Source organism: Amyelois transitella, chromosome 3 (genome assembly GCF_032362555.1).
Source record: "Amyelois transitella isolate CPQ chromosome 3, ilAmyTran1.1, whole genome shotgun sequence".
Lineage (NCBI taxonomy): Eukaryota > Metazoa > Arthropoda > Insecta > Lepidoptera > Pyralidae > Amyelois > Amyelois transitella.
In genome coordinates, this window is record NC_083506.1 from 7,249,104 (window position 1) to 7,276,897 (window position 27,794).

The window sequence follows — 27,794 nt, forward strand, 5'->3', positions numbered from 1 at the left end:
AGGAACTGTACAGCAATTTGTGGAGCGAGCCTAGTGTCGGCGGCAGGAGGAGCGGGGTCATTGTGTGTTGTCGCGGCGGCAAATTGACTCGACAGCATTTCACGGTCCACTGCGTAAGTGCACCTTGTGCCTCGTTCTCCTTTATTGATGACGTCTCTATTGTACGCTGCAGGAAACGGGTCAAGTGAACAATTACCCAGTAATGTTCGTCGAGAGATAAAATTTTAATACACTTCTTATTAAGCAACTCATAATTTTATTTACATATTTATAAATCGCGTATAAATATGTAAATAAAATTATGCGACTGTAGTTTCTCTCAATCTTTCCACCACCATTGGCACTCCTAGAATAATATACTTGTAGCCACCTCTGAAAGAGCCTTTATGTTGACTTCTTAGAGGGTACTTCTTACCGTACTATGCAAACGCACATTGACATTGTGGCTACATTAAAGGAAAAAACCATATTTTAATCAGAAAAACTGTTAACCCACTTGATGAAAGGCAAAGCAACATAGCAAAACACATTAATTTCCTGCTTTCAATCTCGTACTAAATTATTTGCACAAAACATAATTCCACGTCTCTCGCAGATTGATTTATGTAGCGCAGGTAATAAATTGTAATATGTTAAAGGGTAAACAGACATATGGGCGAATTGTACGTGTCAACATAAATTAGTGAGAGTCTAGAAATATATCTATAAAATAGTGCCATGTGTTCCCGGTAATTAATAATAAAACCATTCCAGCTTTTTCTCATTTCTCATAGAAGCATATTTATCTAGTGCAGCTTTTACCATGATCGAATATGGGTTAGGTTCACCTGCTAAGGTTGCGGAGGTTAGACGGTAGTCGCTTCATGTGAAACCTGATTTACCCAATCCAGAATCATGATAAAGGTTTCTATCGAGTGTGGCGCCTACGTTGTCTATGACCCCGTATATTTAATACTCTTCTGTATGCTCGTTACTTTTCAATGGCGTGCACAGCGGATGGCCCGCGGCTGCGTCTGCGTGCGCGCTCGCTACACTCCCAGGTACATCACATCAACTGCCGCCGGATTTCAAAATCGTTTGTTATTTTTCGAGCTGAACGTACGCTGGGAGCAAACGGGCTCTGTTATTAAATCATTTATTATTCAGCCCAACGAACTGTTTCGCAATTTTCCCACAGCCGACGGGAGGCTCCTATAGGCAAGCTTATTAATAAACTTATTTTATTTGAAGCATGGTAGTTATTTATTTTATTCTCACATAATTTTCATATCTACAACTATTAGGTCACTAGTCAAGAGAATTTTTATTGTTAGGTATATATTTATTTAATTTTTTTATAAGTTCTAATGACAAATATGTATTATTATTAGTATTTTTTTAAATAATACGAGAAGTATATATACTTATATTTATGCACAAGTACGTTCAACGTAGGTACTAAAGATATAAATCGTAATCACACTTATTGTAAAATTATCTCAATTGAACGTATCATAAAGCCTCACGCAAGAACACAAATTGCCAAATGTTCCCTATGTTTACCACGTCACGCGGACGAAGATCACGCGAGTCCGTGCGTGAGACCTCTCAAAGGATCCACTATAAAATAAATATGGGGTAGATATATGTATGTAACATAGGAGAAACGAGTTGTCTCAAAGTGGGTTCTCTACATATAAGTAAAAAAAAGATTTCGTAATGCGTATCGTCAGCCTCCTCAGAATAGAGGATGAGAAATAGAAAGAGCTTTGTAGAGCCGAGTCAAAAAAAAATGCGCTGTTTCATCTATTTTCCAAATTTATATTTTTTTGTATGTAAAATCTCGTGTAATTTAAGTAATTAGGTATGTAACTTTTTAACTGTATTTTTAAATGAAAAAATTAACTACATATGTGGAAATTAAAGTGATTTAATGTTTCTTAAAAATACATTTCTTTTATAACTATAAATTTCTATGCAATAAAGATATTACAAACAAACAAACATTTTTATTGGAAACAACACTGAGAGAGAGGGCTAAAAGTAATATTGATGTTTTTCCACATTTTCTTTAATTTATAGCCATGGCTTCTGTAACCCGTGATTATGCTGCCAGGCAGTGCCAATGCCAATGCCAGTAGACAATCTTGCGACTACTGGTCTTGGTGAATGCCTCGCGTGCAAACCACCCTAATTGTGGAAAGCCTCGCTTCAAGAAATGCTAATTGGCGATAGTCTCGTGCCGATACCGTGGGATATTAATTTATTCGGTTCTGTACTGCTTTCTTTTTTTGAATCATATTTTAGGGTTACGTTTTTATTGAAAAACCTTTACATGGCTTCACCAGCAGTATAGGTCGAGAAAAATGGTTTTTCAGAGATAAATTACATTGAGAAAGATCAACATACAGATTATCACTCTAATAATCTTAAAAGGGATATACCCAATTTTTTTGTGTATTATTATTATGTATATATAAAAATAAATCCGATTACATTTTATTTATAGGACAATGAAATAATAAAGCAACCATCAAAGTTTTGCTTAACTATACCGCTAATATATTGTGTCAAGATAGATGCCACGATGAATATTTTTCAATGAGGTCGGACACAACATGAACATTATTTCTGTCAACAAAAAACAAGTAATTTGATTATGTACGATTTTATATTTAGCAAGTTAGACTAATACTAACAGGCCAATGTCTAACAGGACAACAACACTGGGCAGGCGTTGCTGGACGTCGTGTTCAGACATCTGGACCTTCTGGAAACGGCGTATTTCGGTCTGCGATATGTGGACCAGGATAACCAAACTGTAAGTTTTATAAATCATAAAATAATTTTCAAGGGATTCATCTAGACCTTTAGTAATTACTTAGCTCATATAATAGTTCCGTCATAATATTCCTATTTAATTTTTAAATAAAGGATCATATTCCCCCTTGGCGTTTGTTACACACTCACTGTCATCCTGGTCTGGGCAAGTCAGTGGGGTTTCTACACCAAGAGACTCTGACCTCTTGTACCAACTATAAATTTAAAAAGTCATCTAGCAACACCTCTTTGTACTTCTGGTCATAGCAGCTTAGAGACAAATGGAAAAAATATATATGACTTTTTAGAATTCCAACCAGTTGCAATCATTGCAATGTCGTTACGAATAGTATTGTTCTGTTTATTTTTAAGGCTGTAAAGTTTATGATGCGTGTAGAGAACCCGAGCACACAGCATATGAAAATATTACATTGTCATTAGTAATGAACTTACTCTGTTAAATTTCTCAAATTATGTATAATTTATCAAATTTCTCAAATTATGTATAATTTATCAAAATCCATAACCCGTTCCTAAATGGGCTACCAAAGCACAAGATTAGAAAACAAATTATTTTAATGTATAATTCACAACGCTGGCGTTACCAAAACTTTCTACTTTAGATTAGGTATAAGCGGATCGCCAGCTCCCAAGCATGGCGCCCTGAAAGTACGAATGGGATACGTAAAGATGAGATAGAAAAAGGGACTAGATTTTAAACATTTTTATTAAATTAAAGTATCGTTGAGTAAGTGTCACTTAACACAAGTATATATTAATTTATTTTAATTCGAACAGCATTGGCTGGATGCTGGCAAGAGACTGCGGCGGCAGCTTCGTGGCTCCGACCCTCACACCTTCTACTTTGGAGTCAAATTCTACGCCGCTGATCCTTGTAAACTATTGGAGGAGATCACAAGGTAGTATTTTGAATTACTTTATTTCTTATATTCTTCCAACTTTTATAATAAGAAAAATCAACTTTAATTAAAAGGTGAAACAGCCAAATGCTAATGCTACGGTTAAAAATAACTAATTACCGGTTCTGATTTACAAAGACTTTCGTTTTCTATCTTCAATAGAAATCTAATAAGATTTCTGTAACCAATTAATTTTATGATGATCCATGAATTTTAATGGCAATAAACAAGTTAAAACAGACTTTTCGTTTCAATAAACGAAACATGTTCATCTCATTATTTGTAAATAAGTAAAATTATTATTAAGCACAATTTTCATGTCATGAAAAATATTTGCTATGCTGTAATTACAGTAGTAATAATGAATTTCAGCGCGACCGCTAACTAAATGTGAGAATGAAATTAATGATTTCATATCCATATTTTATAGTAGGATAGGATATTAATTGCGATGTGAAAACCACATCAAAGCTTTGTCTGTCGAACTTAACAGCACGTGTGCGGCGTAACGTAATGTATGATAATATTTCATAGAAATAAAACATAGAGATGTGTAGTTTCAAACAAATATATGTCGATACGTATAAGTATATCTGTTTTAATATTCTCGCCGTTATGAATAAATATTAAGATTGTAGGTATATCTATATTTCCATTTCAATTTCGTATAAAAAAATATGTTATCTTGTTCCTTTCGTTACCATAAAATGGAAGGTTTCGCTGTATTTTGATTTTCTGTGCTGAAAATATTTTATTTTTCGAGTGAAACCATATTTTTTTAAAATCTTTATAATTGTTGATACACATTACACATCTCTGTTTTATACATGGATCATGGAACATCTCTATTTTGTACTGTTGGATACAAACGTGAATGCTTTCATAATGTCACTCCTATTCATATGATACATTAATATCATCCAAAGTGCGCGGGCAGGAGGTGATAAAACACATCTGCGCAGCCGACGTTGGATAGTACCTACTCAGCGCTTCGAAAGCGGAATCTGCCATTTCTGATACTTACCCGAGCAATTCCCTATTCAATTTAGTTTAAATCGTTTTTAATGAGACTTTATTGTTTTTCTTGTTGGCTTTATGATTTAAAAGCTTTAAACGACTTACTCGGGTATAGTAGTTGTTTGATGTAAATTTTGTATGTATTTTTTACCATAATAAACGGTAGTTTATATCGTGTTTATGAAATATTAAGAAAAATGGTTTCGAAGGCGGAAACACTTTTTGAAGTATTTAATTTTTTTTTATACAAATGCTCCAAATTCTCATAGACATGGTATTGGAGACGCAATAACAGTCACATATGCTAACACTATCAATCCCCACAGAGCGGTTCTTTTTCCTTAGCTCATTAAATGCTACGGAACGGAGATAAAGCCAACAGAAAAATACAAGAATGTATAAAAGCAGTCCCAGAGGCACTTGAACGTATGGGGAGTTCTGTTGAGTAGCTGTTTAGAAAACGTTATGTGATGGGAACCGCCGCGCCGCGCCGTGGCAATCACTTTGTGTTACAATAATAAACAGTTACGATGGCGTTACGTTACTTTGAAGCATCCCTTTGTAATATCTCTGGCGCGGAAAATTATTTTAAGCATACATAATCAATTCACCAATAACATAACCCAATTTTAGACGATCCTGACATCGTTAATTGTAATAAATTAGGTTCATTGCATAATAACAAAAACGTTATATGATACGTTTTATAAAATAGTTTCTAAAAAATTTTTTTTTTAATGTTAACTTACTTTAAAGTTGTTATTATGCTTATACATTTAGAAAGGACGAATAAATGCCTCTAGCTATATCTTTTCAGCTTTATTACTAACTGTTAAATTTTCATGATCATAAAAGAAGTAAAGTTGGTAGGGAACAAAAGGCGGTCTAGTGCTCTCGTAGTAAACTGCGAGCTCGTAAACTGACGTGCTTCTGACTTCTACGGCCTTTGCAGTTGTTCACATTGGGCCAACGTATGTACTGGCCAAGGCGATGGACCAGTATGGAATTATGCAAGCCTTTAGTTTTCATGTAAACAAATCTATACTTTAAGCTAATCTCCACCCAGGTTTGGCAAACCTGCTGCTAACCTGATCAAGAGCGCCCACTTCTTGACCTATGTGAACTGAACAGCTAACTTAATGAATGGGCCAGGCGTTTCTGTGAGCTTCACAGCTTAGTTACCAATGTTTAAATAAACATCCTTATGGAACGTTCTCCTGAAACCTGTTTTAATTGGACACTCTTAAAAAGGCTTGTTATTTTAAAACAGTTTCGTCCTGGTGAAACTTGAATCAGCTCTCTTTTCGTAGTAATAAATTTTTCATTCGTACCATCAAAGTACACTTTTCGTAGTAATTTTAAACTTTACAACAATAGCAGTCAGTTAGAAAATGTTTGAAAAGTTTCCATTATTACATTTTGTTCTCTTTGGAAGGTAAGATGTTTTATTAAAATTTCGTTATTACGGTGTTGACGCGGCGCAGTCGGTTCGCCCGCATTTATCTCTGTTGCTACAATACGGGGGAGACGCCTTCCTTTGAATAAAAGCCGCAGTTTAATACTCATAAATTCTTTGAGATGTTTAAATATTTAATTTTCTTTTAAGGGCGCATGTCTTCGCACAATGCATTTCAAGCGTTACTAGAAATACATAAGTATCTTACATAAAATATTCCGTAACGAAGCAGCTCTTTCAGGAGTCAGCAGAAAGTCTAGACAAACTTTTATTGCTCGTTTTGTCACTTCAGACTCTGTCTCACCAATTATACAATTTGGTTTCGCAGACAAAATCGTCATTTAATTTGTAGACCATTACCCTCGAGCTACTTTCAGTCCCTCGAGTGTTTAAATATTTGATACTCTCTTGTCGTTTTGTTTATTTTATTTTTTTCTTCATTTACCTTCTTAGTCTTTGATCTTAAAAAGCAGCTTAAAAATATTTACATTTTCAGCCGTAGAATCGAATAATGTAATGATTTTTTGACTGCTGATTCTTAAATTAATTAATCGTCGTTAATAATTGATGTATGTTTGGTGTAGATACCAGCTGTTCCTGCAGTTGAAACAAGACGTGCTCCGAGGCCGGCTGCCCGTTGGCTTCGATCTTGGTGCTGAGTTAGCAGCGTTCGTTTTGCAATGTAAGTAATAAATAAAGTATAAAGTTATTTTATTCATTTGAATGTAATCATTCAAATATATATATAATAAATTAATTCACCGTACAAGGTGTACAGCGCCTCGTGCGGACAATCAAACCACATAATCCAAAAACATTGTAGATACAGGTTTTCACTGCCTTCTAAACTTAAATAGATACTTACAGTAATAATTATTATTAACTAAGTAGTTTGCACCACGTTAGTTGCGCAATTGACTTTGACATTTCTATAAGATTTAAAATCATATTACTATGCTAAACCTTTGTATTAAAAAACAAACTATTTTTTTTTATAAATTTGAATGTAACTACTTACTTTCTCCAGGCTTTTTGCCTACGTAATATTTTTGCATATTTGACGAAGTTGACTACGCAAACATTTTGCTTGGTTTATTCTGTCTAGACGAATAGGTAATAATAAAGCCTACTTGGAGGCTTTGATATATGGGGCTCGTTTTCAGGAGTCGGTTTGTCTTGTTTCTAATCTAATCTTTTATTCGTAGTGGAATATTTACTTACATATAAGTTCACGTGATATGAATTAAGCATTATTATATAGTCCCTCTTGTATTAGCCAAGTCAAGGATGGTTTATTAGCAACAAGTCAACAAATCTCAATTCCATATAGCTGGACGTGCAGGTTCAGTCTTTTCGAAACTATGTCAACCCCAAAAGGGATGATGTTATTACATCTACCATACTACAACGTTACGGGGATCTGAATCCTGGACATGAAAATGAGTACTTATCTGTTTGAAACGTACATAAGACGTGACTATTACAAACACATTGCTTGTTATTTTACCCTATAAAAATTACAAATGAGGTTCATAATCCAGGGTAACTCGTATTTCTGTTGTAAACAGTGGGCGACACGAATTAGAGTTTCTCTGTGGCAATAGTGGCGGTAAAATCCGCGAGCGGCAGCCGTGCCCCGCTTACAAAGTGTCGTGCGGGCACTAACCCGCTACTTCCCACTTGGCACCCGGCGCGATACACCGCCCTGTAAGCCATTTCATATAATAGCACACCTATTTTATTAACCTGATTGCGAGTACTCGCGAACGGTCTCGTAAAACGGCTCTTTTACGGTCACTTTATAAAATACGAACCGCTGGCGGTGTAGGTTTTCGGGGAAGCATATAAACTAAGCAGTCACTAGCTTGTGCACTTCGTAGGTGCTTAATCCTGGTGTTTTGTCCTCGAGGGTATATCGGAAACCTCCTACTCTCAGCCAATCATTTTACGCTCCTCAAGTAATTTATATGCCAACTTTTTTACTTTTGAGGCAAACTAAATATTTGCATTCTAGACAAAGTGGAAAAAGCAATTACGGAAAGTGGAGCTCAAGCTTGTACAAGCCTAGCTCCAGTACTTGGGGTGCTGCTGGCAGCGTAGTAGCGGGCCGTACAACTGACAACACGCAAAGAACATACTTTCGGCTATGCGTTTTCTGTACTCGTCTCGTAGTACCTAATGGCATAAGCAACAGTGATACTTTAAACTGTTTATGGAAATTCATTGGAATAAATTTATAGTATACGGTTATCTGCGTTCAATCACCACCATTATAGTCCTGCGAGTAAAAACAACTTTAACGACTGCTCTTTTATTTTGGTGCTTCTCAATTTGTATAGCCCTCTACATATTATTGTTTTAAAAATAATTGTTCAGGCATTATTCACAACATGTTTCAAACTAAAAAAAAAAACCGAAAAAAAAAAATAAAAATTGTCGACTACGAGTACATACCCTACCCATCTGCATTGAATTTTAAAGTGAATGTGTTCGATTAAATTTTATACAAAAACTGGAAATGTAAAGCTAACGCATGGTATAGAATGCACAATGTATTTTGTTTTTCGATGTGTCATTCAGTGTGCTCTGGCATGTTTTTTTGGTATGTGCAGAGCAAAAATTAATTACATTTTAGTTTAGAAATACGTGTGATGTATCATGTGAAGTGGTCTCAGTTAATCGCCCAATTTGTATGGGCTGGACTACAACTCTGCTAAAAGATTATTCAGATTATTGGAAGCTTTTAAAGCCCCTTAATGAATTTGTGTCATAATCATGAGATGATTCTTTGCGATGTGGATTAACGTACTGATTTAACTAAAATGGTTTTATTGGGTATCTAACTAAAATATGAAAATAAATTGAGATGCTCCTTTTCTTTAAATTCGATAGCGAATATAAATCAAAACATATTCTGTATGAACCTCGGATATTTCTCCTGAAGCCTGAAAATATTTATTTTCCGTTGATGTCTGTAAATAGTCAGTTCGGAATTACATTTAATATCACTGGGTGCGGCACCTCCATTCTTCTCGGAGACGCTGCACCGGCGAGATACAGCGGACGTCCTCTCGCCACAAATGCGGTCAAATTATCGGAAATTCTCGTCTGCCACTTTCAATATCGAACTAAATTGGAAATATTTTCAATATTTTTTTGAAAGAGAAATATGAATTTTATGGAAACTCATATAAAATCTACAACATCCTGCTTTATTAGACATTAATTAATATCTTCCCGGGGTTTCCTTTGATGATTCTTGTTAATTATTTTCATCGTCTCAGATTTCGATATTCTATAGTCAGCTCTGCGTATCGTAATAATAAATTGACGTCGCGAAAGTGAGTAATATTGGTATTCCATTAAAATATAAAATACATCTGCTTATTTTTGCCACTAGGTAAATTGTAGAAGCCATTAAGTATTATGTTGTGAGAATGCTTATTACCTGAAATCGTTAAGAATTGTAGTTTGATTTAAACCTTAATCAAAATTTAGTACACTCAATTAATCACAACAATGTATTCTCTCGTCAACATTTCTGTTTTAAGTTTGGTTAGGTTTGGTTGTTGAAGAAAATAGTGAAGTGCAGTTTGTTACCGCTTCTTCTGCGAAGTGGAAGCGGCAGTAAACTTAATTTTAAGTAAATTATTTTATGTCAACCAATGTGAAACCAAAAGATATGACAATTTTTAAGTGATATAAAGTGTCCCAATAATGAATAAAAGTTTTGTATTTGAATTTGCCTATTGTACAAATTTTAGGCGCAAGAAAGTTTTAATAAATATATTAAATAAAAATAATTTATACGGTAAAAAAAAGAGTCTACTACATCACGATGTAGTATGGTATTTTTGTTTACTTTTTTCAATGCTTTTAATACACGTATTAAAAGCATTGAAAAAAGTAAACAAAAATACCATAAACACAATAAAAAGAAAATAATGTTTGCGAGAACTGTTATGTTCGGTCTTACAAATGTTATGGCGCGTAAAAGCAGCGTCGGCGGCCTAATATCGATGCGTTATTCAAGAGGTAAATGAGCCATCAGCGAGCATCGTTTGCATCTAATCTCACCGCCATCCCGACCGGGCCCTCAGGATGTACTACGTACGTACGATCGCGTTCATATCTGCAGTCATAGTTTTAAAATTCTTACGGGTTAAAATAGCGTGCACTGTGGTTCCACTAGATACACACACACATGCATATTTAAAAGAATAAATATTCCTTCAAATGAATACGGTCTTTAATACCAATGATTACTAAGTAAAAGAGTTTATTATTCTATGACATATAACATAACAAAACAGAAAGAGACGGTAATCAACGATGGCCGAACTGGGCCCGATAATTGTCGATCGAAATATCGTCGTCTCTCATTATTTGCATAAGATTTGCCTGTAGAGGAAAGGAAAGCCTGCCAGACTTATGTCATTTTAATAAGGTTGAAAGTTTGTCTGCACACGACCCTAACATAGGTTGTGGTTCCTTTGAAAGTTATTGGGTAGCAATTTTATTACTTCGTGTGAGCAAGTGAGATCTAAGATATATTAGATAAACTCGCTTGCTCACACTCGCTAGTTCTAGTTACTAGCGTTACTTGGATTCCGAAGTTATTCAAGGATTTTTTTGTCTATTTTAGTGTTATTGACAATTTTTAATGTTTCAAGGTGCCATTTGAACTAAGTAACTGACTGACTAACCAACTAACTGATATCTAAGAATTACAATACCCGTGTTTTCAAACACGGAAATCAGCAAGTAATATTAAACAAGAGGGAGCAAAATAAAACATTCAATAATTAAAATTAGTAAATTTTATTGGAACAGTTTACCTATAGTTTTATTTACATATTGATGATTATATAAAGCTATACATATATAGTATATTACACTAATTGTATCATCCACTTATCTCCTGTTATTAAGGTTACAGCTTAATTATTCGTTTTCATAAAGAAAAGATATTGAAGCTGTCCTTAAAATACTATCTAAGTAATTAGTACTTTTAATATAAATTGGCAGAACCTTTCACGCACTATATGGACTCGATGCACAGGGCAGTTGTTTTGCACAAATGATATTGTTGGTATATCATCAATCGGATAAATACACCGCACAGTTGGTAACATGGTTTCTTGCAGCACTTGCACATAATTAGCAGCCGAAGCGCGTCCTGCTATCCACACCTGTTCCCCAGGTCCAGCAGCACTCATCCAGCCCCACATATTTACAGAGATGTGTCCAGACTCCATATTTGGCACAATATTTTTTCTTCATACCGAGTTGCATTTCTTCGCCATAAATAAATGAAGTCTACCGTGTTGTGATGACATAAAATAAACGAACTTTTCGTCCGTAAATATCGCTTTTTTCCAGTCAAAATCCAAATACTGCCGAGCAAATTCTAAACGTTTTTGCTTATTTATTTCTGATAAATACGGCTTTCTTGCTGGCTGTCTGTGGTGTAGTCCCTCACGGTGCAAACACAAAACAGTAACCACTGATGTGTCGAACTGTTCCGCAAATATTCTGGTCGGTATGAAGCCATTATTTTCGTACTGTTCCACCATGGATCTCCGCTGTGTGGCGTGTCGCTGTGTTGATTATTAGCGGACGACTTTTTTTTTTTCACTACCCTCTTCTTGATGGCGGGTTACCCAACTTGTTGTTTATTGTGTTATTTGTGTGAATGTGTGAGTGATAGCAGCGGTGCAAGCTATAAAGTTTTGCGAACTATGACTGCAATTATGAACGCGACCGTACATCCTGAGGGCCCGGGCGAACCGGACGTGCAAACTTGTTACAGGTTTCTATATGATTATGCTGACGCAAGATACAAGTACGCAGCTTTGACCTACATTACAATCACTTGTGTGTTCGATTATATTGAACGCTTTCAAATTTCTTCTGCTTCTAATAAAATTTTAATACACTTTCAAATGTACATGTAAAACTAATCACATACCTAGCGAGGTAATGTCAATAGAATCCATGTCAAATCGACCGACTTTTATAAGAGTGTATACCTTATTATAAGTACTTGATTCTTTATTTAATAATGAGTGTAATAGAAAAGTAAACAATTCAAATATATTTAAAAAAATGAATGTCTACGGACGATGTAAACAATACTGCCAAGTAAAAGCAAGCTCATTTGTGTATATTTCCCAAGCAGGTAACGTAAAATATACGCGATTTTCCGCCTTTTGCATCCGAAATTATCCAGTCCCATTACCGTTTTATGAGAAAACCTCTTATTATAATAAGCACAGAAGTTGTTCTGTGATGTTTTATTTTGTTAAGATAGACCTTCAGAATATTTACAAAACTTTTTAAGAACAAGTTTTGATCGTTACATATTTCCCGGGAGTTAGGTACATATATAGGAAAACATTACCAGCTTAAATTTTAATGTGTTTGGTTTACATATGGTTTTCTGAGTATTCGGTGAGCCACTTTATTTATATGTGCGGTCGTCAACATCATTCGTCTAGCAGACGGCGTATGGGCGGTTCGCCGATGCCGCATGATCGATGTTCTCAATGTGTTCTCATATCACCACATTCCTACATAAACTAAAGCGAGTACAGGATGTTAATTCTTTTATAATAAACAAATTCAGCTGTACTTTGTTTTGTATTCATGTAAAATTATTGTCCTGAAACTCAATTCCACTATCGAACTTGATAGAAGTTGCACCTTTAAATCTTTTAGATATTGTTAGACCTGTCGACTCTTTAAAGGCTGAATACGTGATATGCATATGACTGTATGTATGTAAAATGATATAGTTTCAATTGCAGGAAATAGTGGTTATCTATTGTCTTCTCCGTTCTACTATCATTTACATAAATTTATTAACTTTAATTTTAGTTACACTTGATTAACTAAGAACACCAAAAATATCGGTGATATGCCCGAAACTATATATATAACTTGTTGTAATACACTATCCCACTAAAAAACACTTTTCTACAAAATGTAAAAATACGGTCGAATTGAGAAGCTCCTCCTTTTATGAAGTCGGTTAAAAATTCGGCTTTTAGGATAAAATCATACTTATAATAACTTCTGTCAATGATATGAGTTTTCTATGCCCATCCTATTTTGTGACCGAGATCACTCACATGTAAAATGCGAAACAGATTCCACACATCAGACTTGCCTAAACAAAGTACCTTCGTCTGATGGAAACCATCAGTCGATAGAATACTTTGATGTTCGAAGTAAGTAATAATTCGCCTATAAATTGCGGTTTTAGAATCAATTGATGTTCCCGCATTTGAATACGTGATACGTCTTAGAATGTTTATGAAATATCGTTATTACAAAAATAAATAAGTACTTTTAGAAATTCAGCCCCTCTTACATTTTATTTTGCTTTTAAATCTGTATCAAAGGCGTGTTAAAGGGCTCGTAAACTCCAAGTAGAGCGTTTAAAAATATATTTAGATTTATGGCTATCTTAAGCTTCTTGTTACAAATTGAAAGATGTTAATTTAAAAAAATAACACGGTTGGTACAATGAGAAAAGAATTACTTTTTTTTTAATTCATCCCCATTTCTTATTCAAAATATATACGAGCTATATATTCGAATAAAAATTCGAATAACTCATTGACAAGATTTATTTTGTTTATATTTTCAACAAAATTTTAGCTGAATGTATCTGAAGTACAAAGAATATTTTTCTAGACTATTCGTCTTCCGCTCCTCGTCGCATTTTTTGTAGAATCGATGAACATTCTCCGGGCAGGCGTGAATATAACGTATGGAAAGTCCGAACTTCTTTATGTACGTTCTGGCGGGCGAACCAGATGTTGCGATTTCCGAGCACAAAAAAAAGATATACGACGGGCAATGACTGTCAGACTCGTTCACTAGTCATAGTTTTTCTAGTGTGTTCCGTAAATGGTGTAACGTGATGCACCCTACGTGTTGAGTCCACTTACATTAATCTTAATTATTTCATCGTTATTTCCGTAGAATTTAAGAAATGAGCTAATTAATGTACTTTTGGTTATTTAATGAATTTCGGTGTTATACAATGAAATTAGGCTACTGTTAAAGTTCTTAATTAACTCTTATTTACTTGACATGGTAAGCGGTACTAACGTGTAGGTACTGTAAACATATTTGTTTAGGACAACAAGATCCCCATCTTTATTAAATTAATCGCAATTGCTACAAAGCAGGATTGCTATCACAATAAGGACACGGCAATGCGGGGTGTTTATTTGGTTGTTTGTCACGGATATTTTGGAGACGCTTCCCGCATTTGTTCCAAAAATGGAACGCTCTCGCACGCCCTGTTTATTTCTATCTATTTGGTTGGAGTACTCTGTCAGCTGAATGGCTTCATGAGAATGTCATATTTTTAAGATGTGCATTTGTGTAAGCTGACAGGCATATTTACATCTTCAGAATTATATTTGTAAACACTTTGAATATGAAATCTTGTAAAATCTTTTTACCACCTTTTTTTACGTAATTAGAAACATTAACCAATAGCTTACAATAACAATATTTTTTTCATTAGCGGAGTTGGGGGACTATGACCCGCGTCGGCACGCACCGGGCTACGTGGCGGAGTTTCGTCTGCTCTCCCACCAAACGCCAGAGCTGGAGACACGCGCTGCTGACATACACCGCACTCTCACGTAAGAGACATTAAATTATAATACAGGTACTTATCGTATAGTTATAGTATTACATACTTTACCCACTTTGTGTTGTTAGCATACGCATCATTGTAAGTATAAACCTGCATAACATTTACACATGAAATACTCGAGTTTCTACATTATCTAAGTTTCGTAGCAAGAACTCCATTAAAAGTTTTATGAAGTTCCAGACGACTACTACACATGTCACTTACATAATGAGATAGGTACATTTTATTTCGTGCACATGCACAGAGTTTACATGTGACAAATAAAAAGCATTAAAGCCCAGTAACTCAATAATACTAAACACTATGAGACGCTACTTAGTCTCTACCGAGGAAATCTGTACAAAGCTAGTTTTCAAGAATTAAGTTTCACAAGGAGCAGTTGAGCCGCCGAAAGCGACGCGCGCGGAAATTAAACTCCACCGCCTTTCTCGCCTAATTGAATGAATTTTTAACTGTGCAAAGATGCAGTGTCGGGCGACGCCCGTCGTCACAAAGCCACAATTACATGCAAATTATGTGTACCTACTTTTAACACCAAGTGAGCGGCGGCTTAGGGCGGTGAGGACGACCGCCGACGCCATTTTCAGCGTCATTTAGGGTTCACGCATAATGTATTTTGTTTATGACCCTCAACGGTTTAATTGGGATGAGTGGTATTTGAATTTCATGGATAAAATTTATGGTTTTTTACAGGGGTATATCTCCAGCGCAAGCCGAGTTGAGCTATCTCGATAAAGTGAAATGGCTTGACATGTATGGCGTTGATCTTCATCCTGTCCTGGTATGTCATTTCAATCAAATAATAAACAACTACATTTACTTATGAAACACGCAAGCTAACACTTAGTACACTATAGTGTCAAATACATATTAGCCTTTATATTTCACAGGGTGAAGATAATGTAGAATATTTCCTCGGGCTGGCGCCGAGCGGTCTTTTGCTGTTACGAGGCAAACATACAGTTGCCAACTACTACTGGCCCCGAGTCTCCAAACTTTACTACAAGGGGCGGTACTTCATGCTTCGCGTAGCGGATAAAAATGTAAGCACCCTCCTTCCGAGTTAAACTAGCATTGCAAATAAATAAACGTTAAACTGCGAGCTTCTTGACCCGGTTTTGGTCGAGATGGTAAGTACTGATAGCGCACTTTGAATGCTAGTGCAAGATGGGAGTCCACCTTTTGCGCTTCCTTCAAAGACATTCGCTAGGAGGCAATTACAGATAAGTCGCGTACAACTGAGCCAGTATTTACAGCGCTCTGGGCGACTACTGATATGGTAGCTACGGCACAGTTATTTCCAACTTTCAGCATAAAATACTTTTCTGTTTGCACTGCCAAAACTTTTCAGTTATCTTTAATGGTCTGAGCTCTCTTTGCGAAGGATTACACGATATTTTATAAATTTTATTTACAAAACGGAATTTAGATTTACTACGGTTAGGGAAACTGAAATTCAAGTGTTAAGGGAATGCTTATCAATCAATACATATAAACTTATATAGTCTGTGGATTAAACATTTTTTCAAAAAACTGATAGGGGACGATTAAAGTAGAGAAACAGAAACCAAAAGAACTATTTTTGGAATTATTGTCTCTCTGTCTGTCTGGTACCTCGAATCAACAAAACGGATTTAAACGCAGTTTTTACAGGATTATAAGGAACGTTGTAAAAACATTGTTTCGTCAAAATCAGTTAAGGTTTATGTCATAAAAGAAGTATGGTCAATTGAAAATTTATTTCAAGCACTGTTTCAAAACTATTAACTAGGTTGAACACGGTTTTCATGATGGTGTGTACGAGTTTGTTATTATTTTATGTTTGATATCATAGCAATGATATCGCTATATAAAATTGGCACGGGAATATTATACTAGGTATAGAATTCTTTTATAGGTCCGACTCTGGAAAATTTTAGTTTTTGCAGGTTACGCGAAAAGTACTTACACACGGGCGGAGCCGCGGGCAACAGCGAGTATGTAATAAAATATGGCGCGCCACTCGCAGCGATGTTCATATTGACTTCAATGATATCTTCTAAATTATGCATTTGTTCCTATTAGAGCTCTTGAGTTATGAATGTGTCATTAGATAGCAGACGTCTAAGTGAGGGAATTATGCAAATCCGCCTGCACAATACCCACGTTATTAATGCTACCTTCCCGTTGCGAAAATTGTGATGAAATCTAAATCCCCTGAAAGGATTTAAGTTACATAAGTAGACTTTATGGCACATTTAAATAACAATGCTTCTAAGACTGTGTTGTATTCATGTTGGAATTTAGTTAAGAGCTATGCTGCTGGTGTTGTTTAATTTGTGCTTAACTTTTCCCATAGTAATAAAGTGAAATCCATTTCGTATATCAATCAATGCGCTTTATATTCTCAACATAAATCTTGAAGTTTGTTAACATTGTAATTCCTTAACAATTTTTATCAAAACATACTAATGATAGATTGGGATTTGTATTCTTGGCATTGGCAGAATTAAGTTATACATTGTGTATCTACTCTACTACTACTCTACTCACTTGTATAAATCGTCTCCTCGTTGTAGTAAAGTCCAACTGAAAAATGTACGTATTGTTTTAGAATGACGCGTCAACGTACGGCTTCGAATCACCGACACGGGCCGCGTGTCGTCATCTCTGGCGATGCTGCTCCGACCACCATGCGTTCTTCAGGCTGCAGCAGACCTCCCCGGCCTCCGCAGATATCTTTGCCTTGGGCACACGGTTGAGAAATAGGTAAATAAAGATTTTGTCACTTATATTCTATTCTTAAAAATACTAAGGTAACCGACCCCTCCAGCTTCGGCTCTAGGTACTAAATTAAGTATTAGATTACAGAAATTTAATGATTTAAGGGGTTAACATCATTATCATTACAATTATTCCAATCGTTATATATAAATGTTTTTTATTTAGATGTTTTGTTTGTATATGTATACATATTTTTATATTTTCTTATTTTATTAGTGGTCGAGGGACACGACCGCGGCCGCCGCCCGTGTTCACTCGCACGCCGTCTCGACGCATCTCTCGACCCTCACACGTCTCGCACTCCTTAACATTGCATGACGGTAATTTTATTTAAACTATTAATATGGCTCTGTTTTTGTATTTAGAACTGAAATGTACTTTTTCAGTATATTCTTTTTAGGTTCTATTTCACTCGGATGCCAATGCATAAATTGTGTAGAGATTTTACGTACTTACAAAGAACATTTGTTTTTATAAATATTGGTTTGAGTGTGGACGTAAAGAGTGTATTACTTTTCAGTGCCTAAACTTGAAGACTTGAGAATAAAAGACTGCCCTCCAGAAATGAAACAACCTACCTCAGTGCACAGGCCTAATTCGTAAGTTTACGTAATAGGTTATCAAAATTTCTGTTCAAAATAGATCATTTGAACTAAAAACAATAGTATAATGTAATACGACTTATATAAATTATCTTAGATATTATGTTACAAAAAATATTACCCACAAATTCCGGGTCATAAGACCCATAACGACCGCTCTTGAACCTTTGAACCGCGGCTAAAAATTCTTTGTTTAATTGCCTATTTTATTGCTTGGAATTTAGACACAATTGAATTTATACATAGAATAAGCGGCGAAATGTCGGGTCCCCCGCCGAATACTGCCCCACATGGCGGGTCTCCCCGTTCGACGCGGTCAGCCCCAACTCGGCGGGGGCTGTACTCCGCGTCCCCCACAGCCACCAGACCGCCACCAGCGCCGAGACATCGATCCGCCTCCGTTGACTCACAGAGTTCCAATGACTCAAGAACCAATAGGAAGTAAGAATTTACTGCTTTATTTGTAGAAGAGTTTCGCTGATGTATTGTCAATTTTGGCAAAGCATTTACAAAATAATCTCAGGCTACTTATGATTTTTTTTTATTGATAAACATGTAAGCATTTTTTTCCAACTGCTCAACTTAATGCAACAATATTCTATAGGCACAAACATCGGTCGAGGCGACAGCAATCCGATGCGGAAAGCGAGTTGTCCCGAGGCTCTGGCAGGTCTGGTCGCAAGCACCGCAGACATCGCTCTCGACACAAGCACGAATCGGGCTCCGAAAGAGACGACTTACAACCTGATCCCAAGTAAGTCTTCTTCTTTCTAATAGAACTGAAGGATATATTGAGACGGTCTCATCTTTGTAACAGCCCACTGAAAGTAAAACATGAAATATTGTTTCAGAGAGTACGAGCTAATAGAATCAGAATCACAGTGGAAAGAAGTTTTAAGGCAGACAAATGCTGGTGGTGTAGTTCAGGTAAAATAATAACACTTTCATTTATAACAAACAGTACCTTTAGTTTTATTTCTTAGTGTACATATAATACTAGAGTACGCCCAAGGCTCCAGCCGCGTAAACTGAAAAATCACCACAATTCCAGTTTCCGCGGGAAATTTGGGAAATCCTCTCTTAGAGCACCCTTAGACCACATGAAGAACCTACAACGCCAAATTTGAAGTCTAGACTCAGCGTATGAGTTGTGCGTTGATATGTAAATCAGTCATTCACTTTCTTTTTTTATATTATTTATATTAACTTTATGTTACTTATAGGTTGCAAGTGTACGTCGGTCTCAAATGGAACCGGAGACAGGAACACATAGGTCATCACATAGGCACAGAAGGCACAGAAAACATCGGTCAGTATCTGATATTTGTCAGCTAACAGTTATATCTGATGTCATTGGTACCACAGATAAATCATTCTGAACCCCAAAACTAAAATTCGTAAAATATTGGGTTCTTAAGTTGTTGAATTTGCAAATCGTAAAAAAAATATTGACTTGGTTACATATCAGAGTGACACAATTAACGTGATTTGTTGTTTGACTTATTTTAAACAGATTATAATTTCGAAGGCATTTCTCATTGGCGAATTTATTACTTCTTCACAATTGTTCATTGAGTTATTTTATTATTAGGTCTCGATCTGGGTCGCCAAATGACAAGAAGTGGCTACCCAATGAACTGAAACAGCATTTAGAATTTTCTTTAGTTGACACGACGGGTATGACTGAAGAACAACTCAAAGAAATTCCTTACACAGTGGTCCAGACTAGTCATGCTCGGCAAACTAAATTAAGGACATCTTCAAAACACAGGCAGTAAGTATACATTAAAATAAATTTTCATTATTCTATAGTATAATTTTGCATCTCGCGGAGAGAGAAATTGTCCCGCTATTTTCTTGCCTCTCTGTTTTATTTATCAAAATTTTACAGTGGATAAAATTATTTTGACATGATTGCATCGAAATATGTAGATAGTCATTATACATACCCACTTGAAGGTTTTCATACATCTGAATTCAATAACATTTATTTTTATTTAGAACGGAACATGGATCGTTAGCAAGACGAGACAAAAGTGCCTCGTCACACGGCAAGAACCATGACAGTCATAATCAAGGGTCTCTCCGGTCCATCACCAGTACCCTAAGCTCACACAGAACAAGCAGTGAGAAACACGGCAGGTAAGACAAGGATTTATTTACATTACAGTTACATACTTAAATCGTAAACCCTTACTTGGTAATGTAAGTATTTTGGATATATGTAAAATATCTCATTACAATAAAATTTCCAGACGTGTGTATCCTAGTTACGATGATACGGTTAATAGGAATGGAGATGATTTCCTCACGAACAATGGTTACAAAGGCAATGTGACCCCAGTGTCGAATAACAACAACCCATATAGCCCCGTGACCAACAGCAATAGCAACAGTTCCAGTGGCGAATTGATATCAGGCAGCGCGAGAGTTTCACACGAACATACTGACTCGGGGCTTGGCGCAGATCAGGATTATGCGTATTCGTCAGAGAGGTAACTAAAGATTTAACATTCAATATTTTTTTATATCGGCTAAACTAAAACTAAACTAACTATTAAATGTAAAATGAATAGGTATATCATTAATTTAATTAAAATATTTATCATAAATTTTACTATTTCGAATTAGAAATAAATTTATGTTATTAAGTATTTTTTATTAATATATACGTATAAAGTCTCAAGAAGACTGAAAGGCCACGTTCAGCTGTATGGTTTCATGATTTAATCGAGATTAGCCTTTGTTAACCTACAAAAGGAATCCTATGTTTAAAATCTACATAGTCGCCTTTTACGACATACCTAAAAAACGACATTAATTTAGAAAACAAATTACAGATCGAGCGACAGTGCGAAATGCGGTGCGGGGGGATCGACAGCGCCAGTGAGTAGGCAGTGGTCTATCGCGGGCGGAGCGGGCAGCGTGGAGGCGCGAGGGCTGCGCGGGGGGCGGGAAGCGCGCGAGCGTTCGCTGCGGGACGCTCGCGCCGGCGCGCTCGCTCGGCGTCCGCCCGCTGCGCCGGCGCGGGTCTCGGGTTCGCAACGCTCGCTGCTGTCGGTGGCCAGCGACAGCGCCACGGCGCGACGCCCGCGCGACCTCGCCCCTCGTGGCTACCTCCACCCCGCAGACGGGGGCTTTTCTCTCTTCGTGAGTGGGCGCTTTGCTTTCTAACATTCTTCCGCTGACCGACGGCCCTCGTTTGTTAATTATCATGACATGATGGGTGTTCGTATGAACACCCAAATTGTATTTATTACAAGAATTATATTTAACAATGAGTTATGCACTCTTACTTGAGGAGCATGCGAAAACTAAACCTCTTATAGTAAGCCATTTGCTTACTTTCCGAGTTACTTAGCCAAGTCTTAAATGTTAACTTATACATTACGTTTACTGATTAATGATGAATTAAACATGAGGCGGTGTTGCATTTAGTGTGATTCATACTATTTTTATGTATCGAATTGCCGTAAATGTGTGTATTTTTCTAATTTATAAAAAACTAAGTCTTACACAAGTTAATCAAATTATTTAATCTGTTTCATTGTTTAGTAAAATCTACAAATTAAAATTTTCTAAAATGTTATCAAAATAATGCCGTCCCGTCCTTTATATTTATTGTACCTGAGAAAATACTTGTTAAGTAAAAAAGTGAAAAATGCTGGGATTAAATGGGCTTACGAGGGCCGTTGGCGGTAATCCGCAGCTCCTGTTTCTGGCTCGCTGAAAAAGCTAACCGTGTACAGGCTGCCGAAACAATAATATGCATACGAACAACAATAATCTCATTCCACTGAATCAGACTTTGATGAATTAAAATCAATGATTGTGGTCATACAAAATACTGAGTGAGATATTTCGTTTTTACCGACGTATAGGTATAGTAAAAGTAGGTTAGTCTAATTCACTGACAGACACTTAGATAGAAATTTATGAGTATAATTTCATACACTATCTATACATATATATCTGTCTTTGCTTAAGGGGCTTGAAGTTTCAAAGTGCTACAGTGGAAATTAAAAACAAAAATTTCTCAACTTTGGATGAATAATTTCTTATGTTATGTAATGATTTTTGAAAGGCAACAGACCTCCTTAAATGAGTATCAAAATGCCACCACCACTGTAGCATATTGTCTGCGCCTTATATCATTTTGGTGACAACGATAAATGACTGTCTCAATTTCAGGCTTAATATATGTACTCTATGTAAATGTGCACCGGTAGTTTGACATGTGTATGATATTGGCGTACGCAGAGACATGCTAGCAACAACAACATTTTGGTGGGCGAGACCGGTTCGCTGGCCAGGCGATACGCGCGGCCGACGCGGGAGTCGCGGGACTACAATGCGAACCTGGCGCGAACGCATTCGCGAGTCGCCCATGTTCGCCACGACAACACTCTCGACATTATCCTTAAACCTCTCATAGAAAGCACGCAGTAAGTAAGGCTCGCACCAGGGATCCAAGATTCTGTCGCAACCAATAGCGGAATGAGTAGCTGCACGCACCCTTGGTTTGTTGATCGTCCATTGCTCGTAAAGCATTGCGTTTTGTATGTGCATGTGGTTGGGTGTAGTTTACGTTTTGGTTTACTTCGTTCCTTAACACGTTACTAACTCGTAGCTAATTCAGGTTATAGTATCAAGTGTTTGATTTTTATGTCCTTCTGTTTTGTGTACTTAATTATGTGTAATAAATGTGTTCTCACTTTTAAAATATCATTGTTATTAATTTCAATGTTGCACTTTTATTCGTCATCTTTGAATTCTTATATTTTTGATAATTTAAGACTCACTAATTTTACAAGTTTTTTTTATTTATTTATTTAAACTTTTTATTTACGACAACAGGCTGCAGAGCAACTGAACGTAGAAAAAGAAAGTACTCAAGTCAGTACGGAAGCAACCTATAAGTCATCTGTCGGTGCAAATAGCAGCAAGCCCCCTGGCGCCGCAGAAATGAGCACAGAACTATGAATCACATCCACTCCTTGAATTTTTTTGTAAGTTTGTAATTGTTTTAACTTATTGTTGTAACTTAATATTCATTGAGGGTATGTTAAAACAAATTTCTAGACTGGAATAGCAGTACTATATTGTCTTGATTTTGTAATATTTTTATATAGCCTAAATTTCATGGTAAGTAATGAAATGAATACTCACCAAAAATAAACCGATTTGCTCGGTAATCACTCGAATGGAATGTATGAGACCAAGCGAAAAGGAAAGGTAATGTTATAATGTGATGGGGGAAAGATATTGCCGAATACTATGGATGCCGGGATTACGTGGATATGTTGAAAAAATATTATGGGGGAGATTTATGCGAGCGTACGTAGGTAAGAAAGGTATGTTAGTGGCGGAAAATCTATGGTTTCCTTCACGGGTATAAGCGGTTGCGTTGTGAAACTAGCAATGTAGAGTTGCTTGATGCATGTTATGGAAATTTATAGCTTTTCATTGTAATGATTTTCAATAACAGGAATTATTCATTTTAGAAATCCAAAACATAGCGAAGATTTTTTTTAAATAAAGCTCTTGGATACAATTGTAAATGACTTTAAGTTTTTAATTTTTTTATACTATGGCTATAGTCGTTAATCTTCCTCACAAATAAATTTTAGTCGTGTGATTTGAACAGAGTATATTTTTGTTTGCTGCAAGTGACTAAGCGAACCAAGGACTGATAGTGTCACAAAATATTTCCAAAAGAGTTATATGCTTTCATAATTAAAGCTTACCTACTTCTGAAAACACAACCACAGATCGTTTTATCTTGAGGGCGTGAGTAATTAGACCATAGAAGTCGGAACCTATTCGATTAGGAAAACTTAATGTTCCATTGTTACGGAATAAGAAAAGGCCGTGAACCATGCGTATTTTCGGATTATGAAGTGGTTTCAAGTACTTGTAAGTACATTCTTGTAAATATAAATACTGAAAGGAAATACTAATATAAACTTTTAACATAATAAGAATAATTCATAAAATAAAAAAAAAGAATGGTTAGAAAAATGATAAAAATTATTTCGTGCCAAAGAACTTTTATGTTAACAGGTATTGCCCCAGAGACAAAAACCCCGTCCATTTTCATATGAAATTACAATGAAAATGTTTGTTTCCACTGTAAAAAAAATGTGTTAATACAAATATAGATATTGTCTACTTTTCTTTCTGAAATGCTTACTGAAAGCTATTTCAAGTGACTAAATATTTATTTTTTGAATAAGTTTAATAAAAAAACATTATTTAACACTTGCATTTCCTTTTACAGACATATAAATGGTTGATAATTAAATACTTATTTATTAAAAATTGTTTAATTAATAGTTTCATTAAATTAAACATTAACGGGTATTATTATATATTAATTATATGTTTTACCATGCTCTTTGCTTGATTTAATGTACAGTTGTTATGTAGGTTAGTATTTACGGAGGCTAGAGGTAAGCTTGATAAGAGATGAGTAAGAGTTATAATGTCCAAATAATTGCATGGCACTTATTTGGACATTATTACTTTTCTATTGAATTTCTATTCAGAATTAATGTAACTGAAATGAGTTCTTACTCAAAAATCTGAATAACAAGGCAATTATTTGGATTCCTGGCGTTAACTTTTTTCGAGTTATAACTAGACACGATGTACACATGATGACTTATGTTACTAAAATGATATTCTATTCTAAGATCTCATTCGTGTCTACGGTGGATTCATATGTACATATTTGTTGGAGAAAGATTGCAATATAAATATTTATAAGTCCATAATTAAGTATTCATTAGGAATCATCTACCTAGTGGTTTACTCCGCATCAGACGCGAGTGTTTCCAAGTATTAATTTTATTTATGTAAGTCGCTCTGATTTTATACTCAGAACATGGTGATATTTTATCACAATGTATATTTTATACTCAAAACTCGCCGAGTCTCTCATATTTAATATTTCCTGTAATAAATATATAAGCATAATTAGTCAATAAGAAACCTCGAATAAAGTTTAGTCGGTCAATTTGTACTGTGGCAAGACTGAGACTATAATTTCTAACAACAATCATTTTAATCGACAGTTTAGTGTGTATTTTTTCAAAATTGTTCACATTGTTCGAAATAAACGATACTATTTGGAAAGCTTGTATTATTTTCCCCAACCGCAATCGTTGGATTGCTCAGTGGCGCCCATAAAAGTTCAAATGAATCCCGTTATTAATAGATACATACAACATGACAAGCGTTTATGGATTATCTGACAAAGGCGGTATTAATTAAGCCGTTCAGTCTCAGATATCGGCAACCGACCGCCATTAACACTAATGAGGATGAGTCGGGCCAGACGCCACCGGCACTGCCTTTTGCTTTTAAATTTCTGCACTGGTTACTCACCACGTCAGATTTTCTTGTAATAACCTTTGACCTCGTTCTACTTAAATATAAACCATTTTCAAATACTTTCTCTCCATCCTATATTAATTCATACACGAGAATAATTTTGTGGTTTGGTTAGAAAGTATATTTCGTTTTTAACCTGGATATAGATAATGAATAAACCTTGATATGAAAACATAATGTCAAAGTCAATAAAATATACACTCAAGAGTTTATTCAGTGCTATGCAGATTCGAGTAAACATCCTGAATCCGTTCCTTACAGCTTTCGTTTATACCTATAGAAAGAGCGTAAGAGCGATAACATGCCATCGACTTTTATTGTTTCATCTGGACAAAATACATATACATATAATGAGCGTCATAACAAAAACTAACAAGCAGAACACTGTTAAAGCAAATTAGATTACACGACGCCTAAGCACCATAATGGATAAGGCACTATTGGTTACTAGCCTCTATACACACGCGGTGTAGGACCAATAGACAGCTAATTTATCTACCTAATTGAGTGCACGTCGTTTGCCAATTTGTCTGCGTAGATGGGTAAGGGGCTACACACACGAGAGTTACATTAGTAAACATTTACGTTATTTTTAAAATTAAGGATCTATTAAAAGCCACTAATACGCACACTCAAATATATTGTTCTCATTACCATCACAATTTAAAAACACAGTTAAAAAATACGAAAGTAGTCACAAATTCACACGCACACATGCGATTAACTTTTAAATTTTTTTTTTAGGAATGATTCTGTTTTATTTTATTTTTTTTACAGGAATGATTTTGTCTCCAAGATATCTTGTCAGTTTGCGCTAGGTCTTAGATCTAAGGGCGGTGATGCATCACAGCTCCTATGTCCAGTATTCGCTGAAGGGTGAAAACTCATTACCGATGTTTAATGAAAGGGTTCCCGGGGCGTGTATGATTACTGGTTAATTGAAAGGCGCAAAATCAGAGGGCGAACAGACAAAGCAACTACAAAATTGGAAAGTGAAATTGCACGTCACACCAACACTTGTGGCAACACTTGATTGTTTCACGTTGGTTCAATTTAGTCGTATGCGGTTTACCAAATTATTAGTAGATAAAGTTATGGAGATACTATACAGCGTCACACTGTGTGATAATAATGTTAAAGAGTAAAGCATATGGGCTAAACTGTCTTAATTTACTTAATATGATTTTTTTTTTAAATTGCATCCATTGTGGAGATACATTCTAATTTCAGTAGGTATAAATGTGTTTATCCTCACTCTCTCTCTCTCTTGTCATTTATTTTGGTTTAAAGAACTTTATTTCCTCATAAAGAATTAACAATTCACTTACTGAGAAACTAACAATGTACATCATAATTATAGCAAGACAGCGAGCGTATATAAAACAAAAATTAAAATAAGGAACTATGTAGGGTAGGAGTCACAAAAATCTGCGTTTACTGCTAGTTGCGCGTCGGGCAACCACGGATCTAAAGTTCACAGAGCGCGATCTGGATGTGGCATAATAGTATCAATGGTATTATAGTAAATTATTTTGTATCTGTTTTTATTAAGATTTTGTGATTAATTTCTATTAAATAATTCGTAATTTTCTATATATTATTATTGTTTATTAATTAATGTTTTTTTTTCTTTTTTTTTTTTAATTCTACCTGTTGTAGGTTTTTAATGCATTACTTCTAATATGTATTGTTTTAAGAGTTTCTTAAAACTGATTAGTGATTTTGCGTCTTTAATTTCAACAGGTAATTTATTATACATTTTTACACCTTCGAATTCGATATTTTTTTTGCCATAATTAGTCCTTGGAGTGCGAGATATTAAATGATTTGCACTACGAAGTTTCATTTTTTGTAGTCGTCCCTTTTTCTGAAAAGATAATGTCGTATGAATCAGCTTGTTTAAAATTTTATGAATTAGTATACACGTATAATAAGTATATGTTTGTTTAATTGTCATAATTTTTGACTCCTCATAGATTTTTTTAGATGGCGTACGATATTTGTAATGAAATAAGGATTTTATTAATTTATTTTGAGCAATTTGTAGGATTTCCAAGTTACATTTAGCTGCGGTTCCCCAAATTTCTATCAAATAGTCTATGTGTGGTTTAATTAATGAATTGTAAACAATATATTTTACTTTTCGGGGAAGGCATTTTGCA

General features: G+C 35.4%; 1 protein-coding gene across 1 annotated transcript in view; it reads left to right on the plus strand.

The window, feature by feature from the left end:
- Positions 1–23,855, plus strand: part of LOC106135538 (band 4.1-like protein 4) — a 40,498-nt gene extending 16,643 nt beyond the window's left edge. Inside the window, exons 3-21 of the mRNA XM_060947782.1 lie at positions 2,696–2,800; positions 3,598–3,719; positions 6,777–6,874; positions 14,738–14,858; positions 15,566–15,653; positions 15,763–15,915; positions 17,466–17,620; positions 17,852–17,955; positions 18,156–18,234; positions 18,484–18,678; positions 18,842–18,991; positions 19,089–19,164; positions 19,461–19,546; positions 19,829–20,011; positions 20,239–20,379; positions 20,493–20,732; positions 21,078–21,387; positions 22,498–22,682; positions 23,095–23,855. Coding sequence (XP_060803765.1) covers positions 2,696–2,800; positions 3,598–3,719; positions 6,777–6,874; positions 14,738–14,858; positions 15,566–15,653; positions 15,763–15,915; positions 17,466–17,620; positions 17,852–17,955; positions 18,156–18,234; positions 18,484–18,678; positions 18,842–18,991; positions 19,089–19,164; positions 19,461–19,546; positions 19,829–20,011; positions 20,239–20,379; positions 20,493–20,732; positions 21,078–21,387; positions 22,498–22,682; positions 23,095–23,110 — 2,607 coding nt within the window. The 3' untranslated portion in view covers positions 23,111–23,855. The remainder of the gene's footprint in view (positions 1–2,695; positions 2,801–3,597; positions 3,720–6,776; positions 6,875–14,737; positions 14,859–15,565; positions 15,654–15,762; positions 15,916–17,465; positions 17,621–17,851; positions 17,956–18,155; positions 18,235–18,483; positions 18,679–18,841; positions 18,992–19,088; positions 19,165–19,460; positions 19,547–19,828; positions 20,012–20,238; positions 20,380–20,492; positions 20,733–21,077; positions 21,388–22,497; positions 22,683–23,094) is intronic.
- The last annotated feature ends 3,939 nt before the right edge of the window (positions 23,856–27,794 follow it).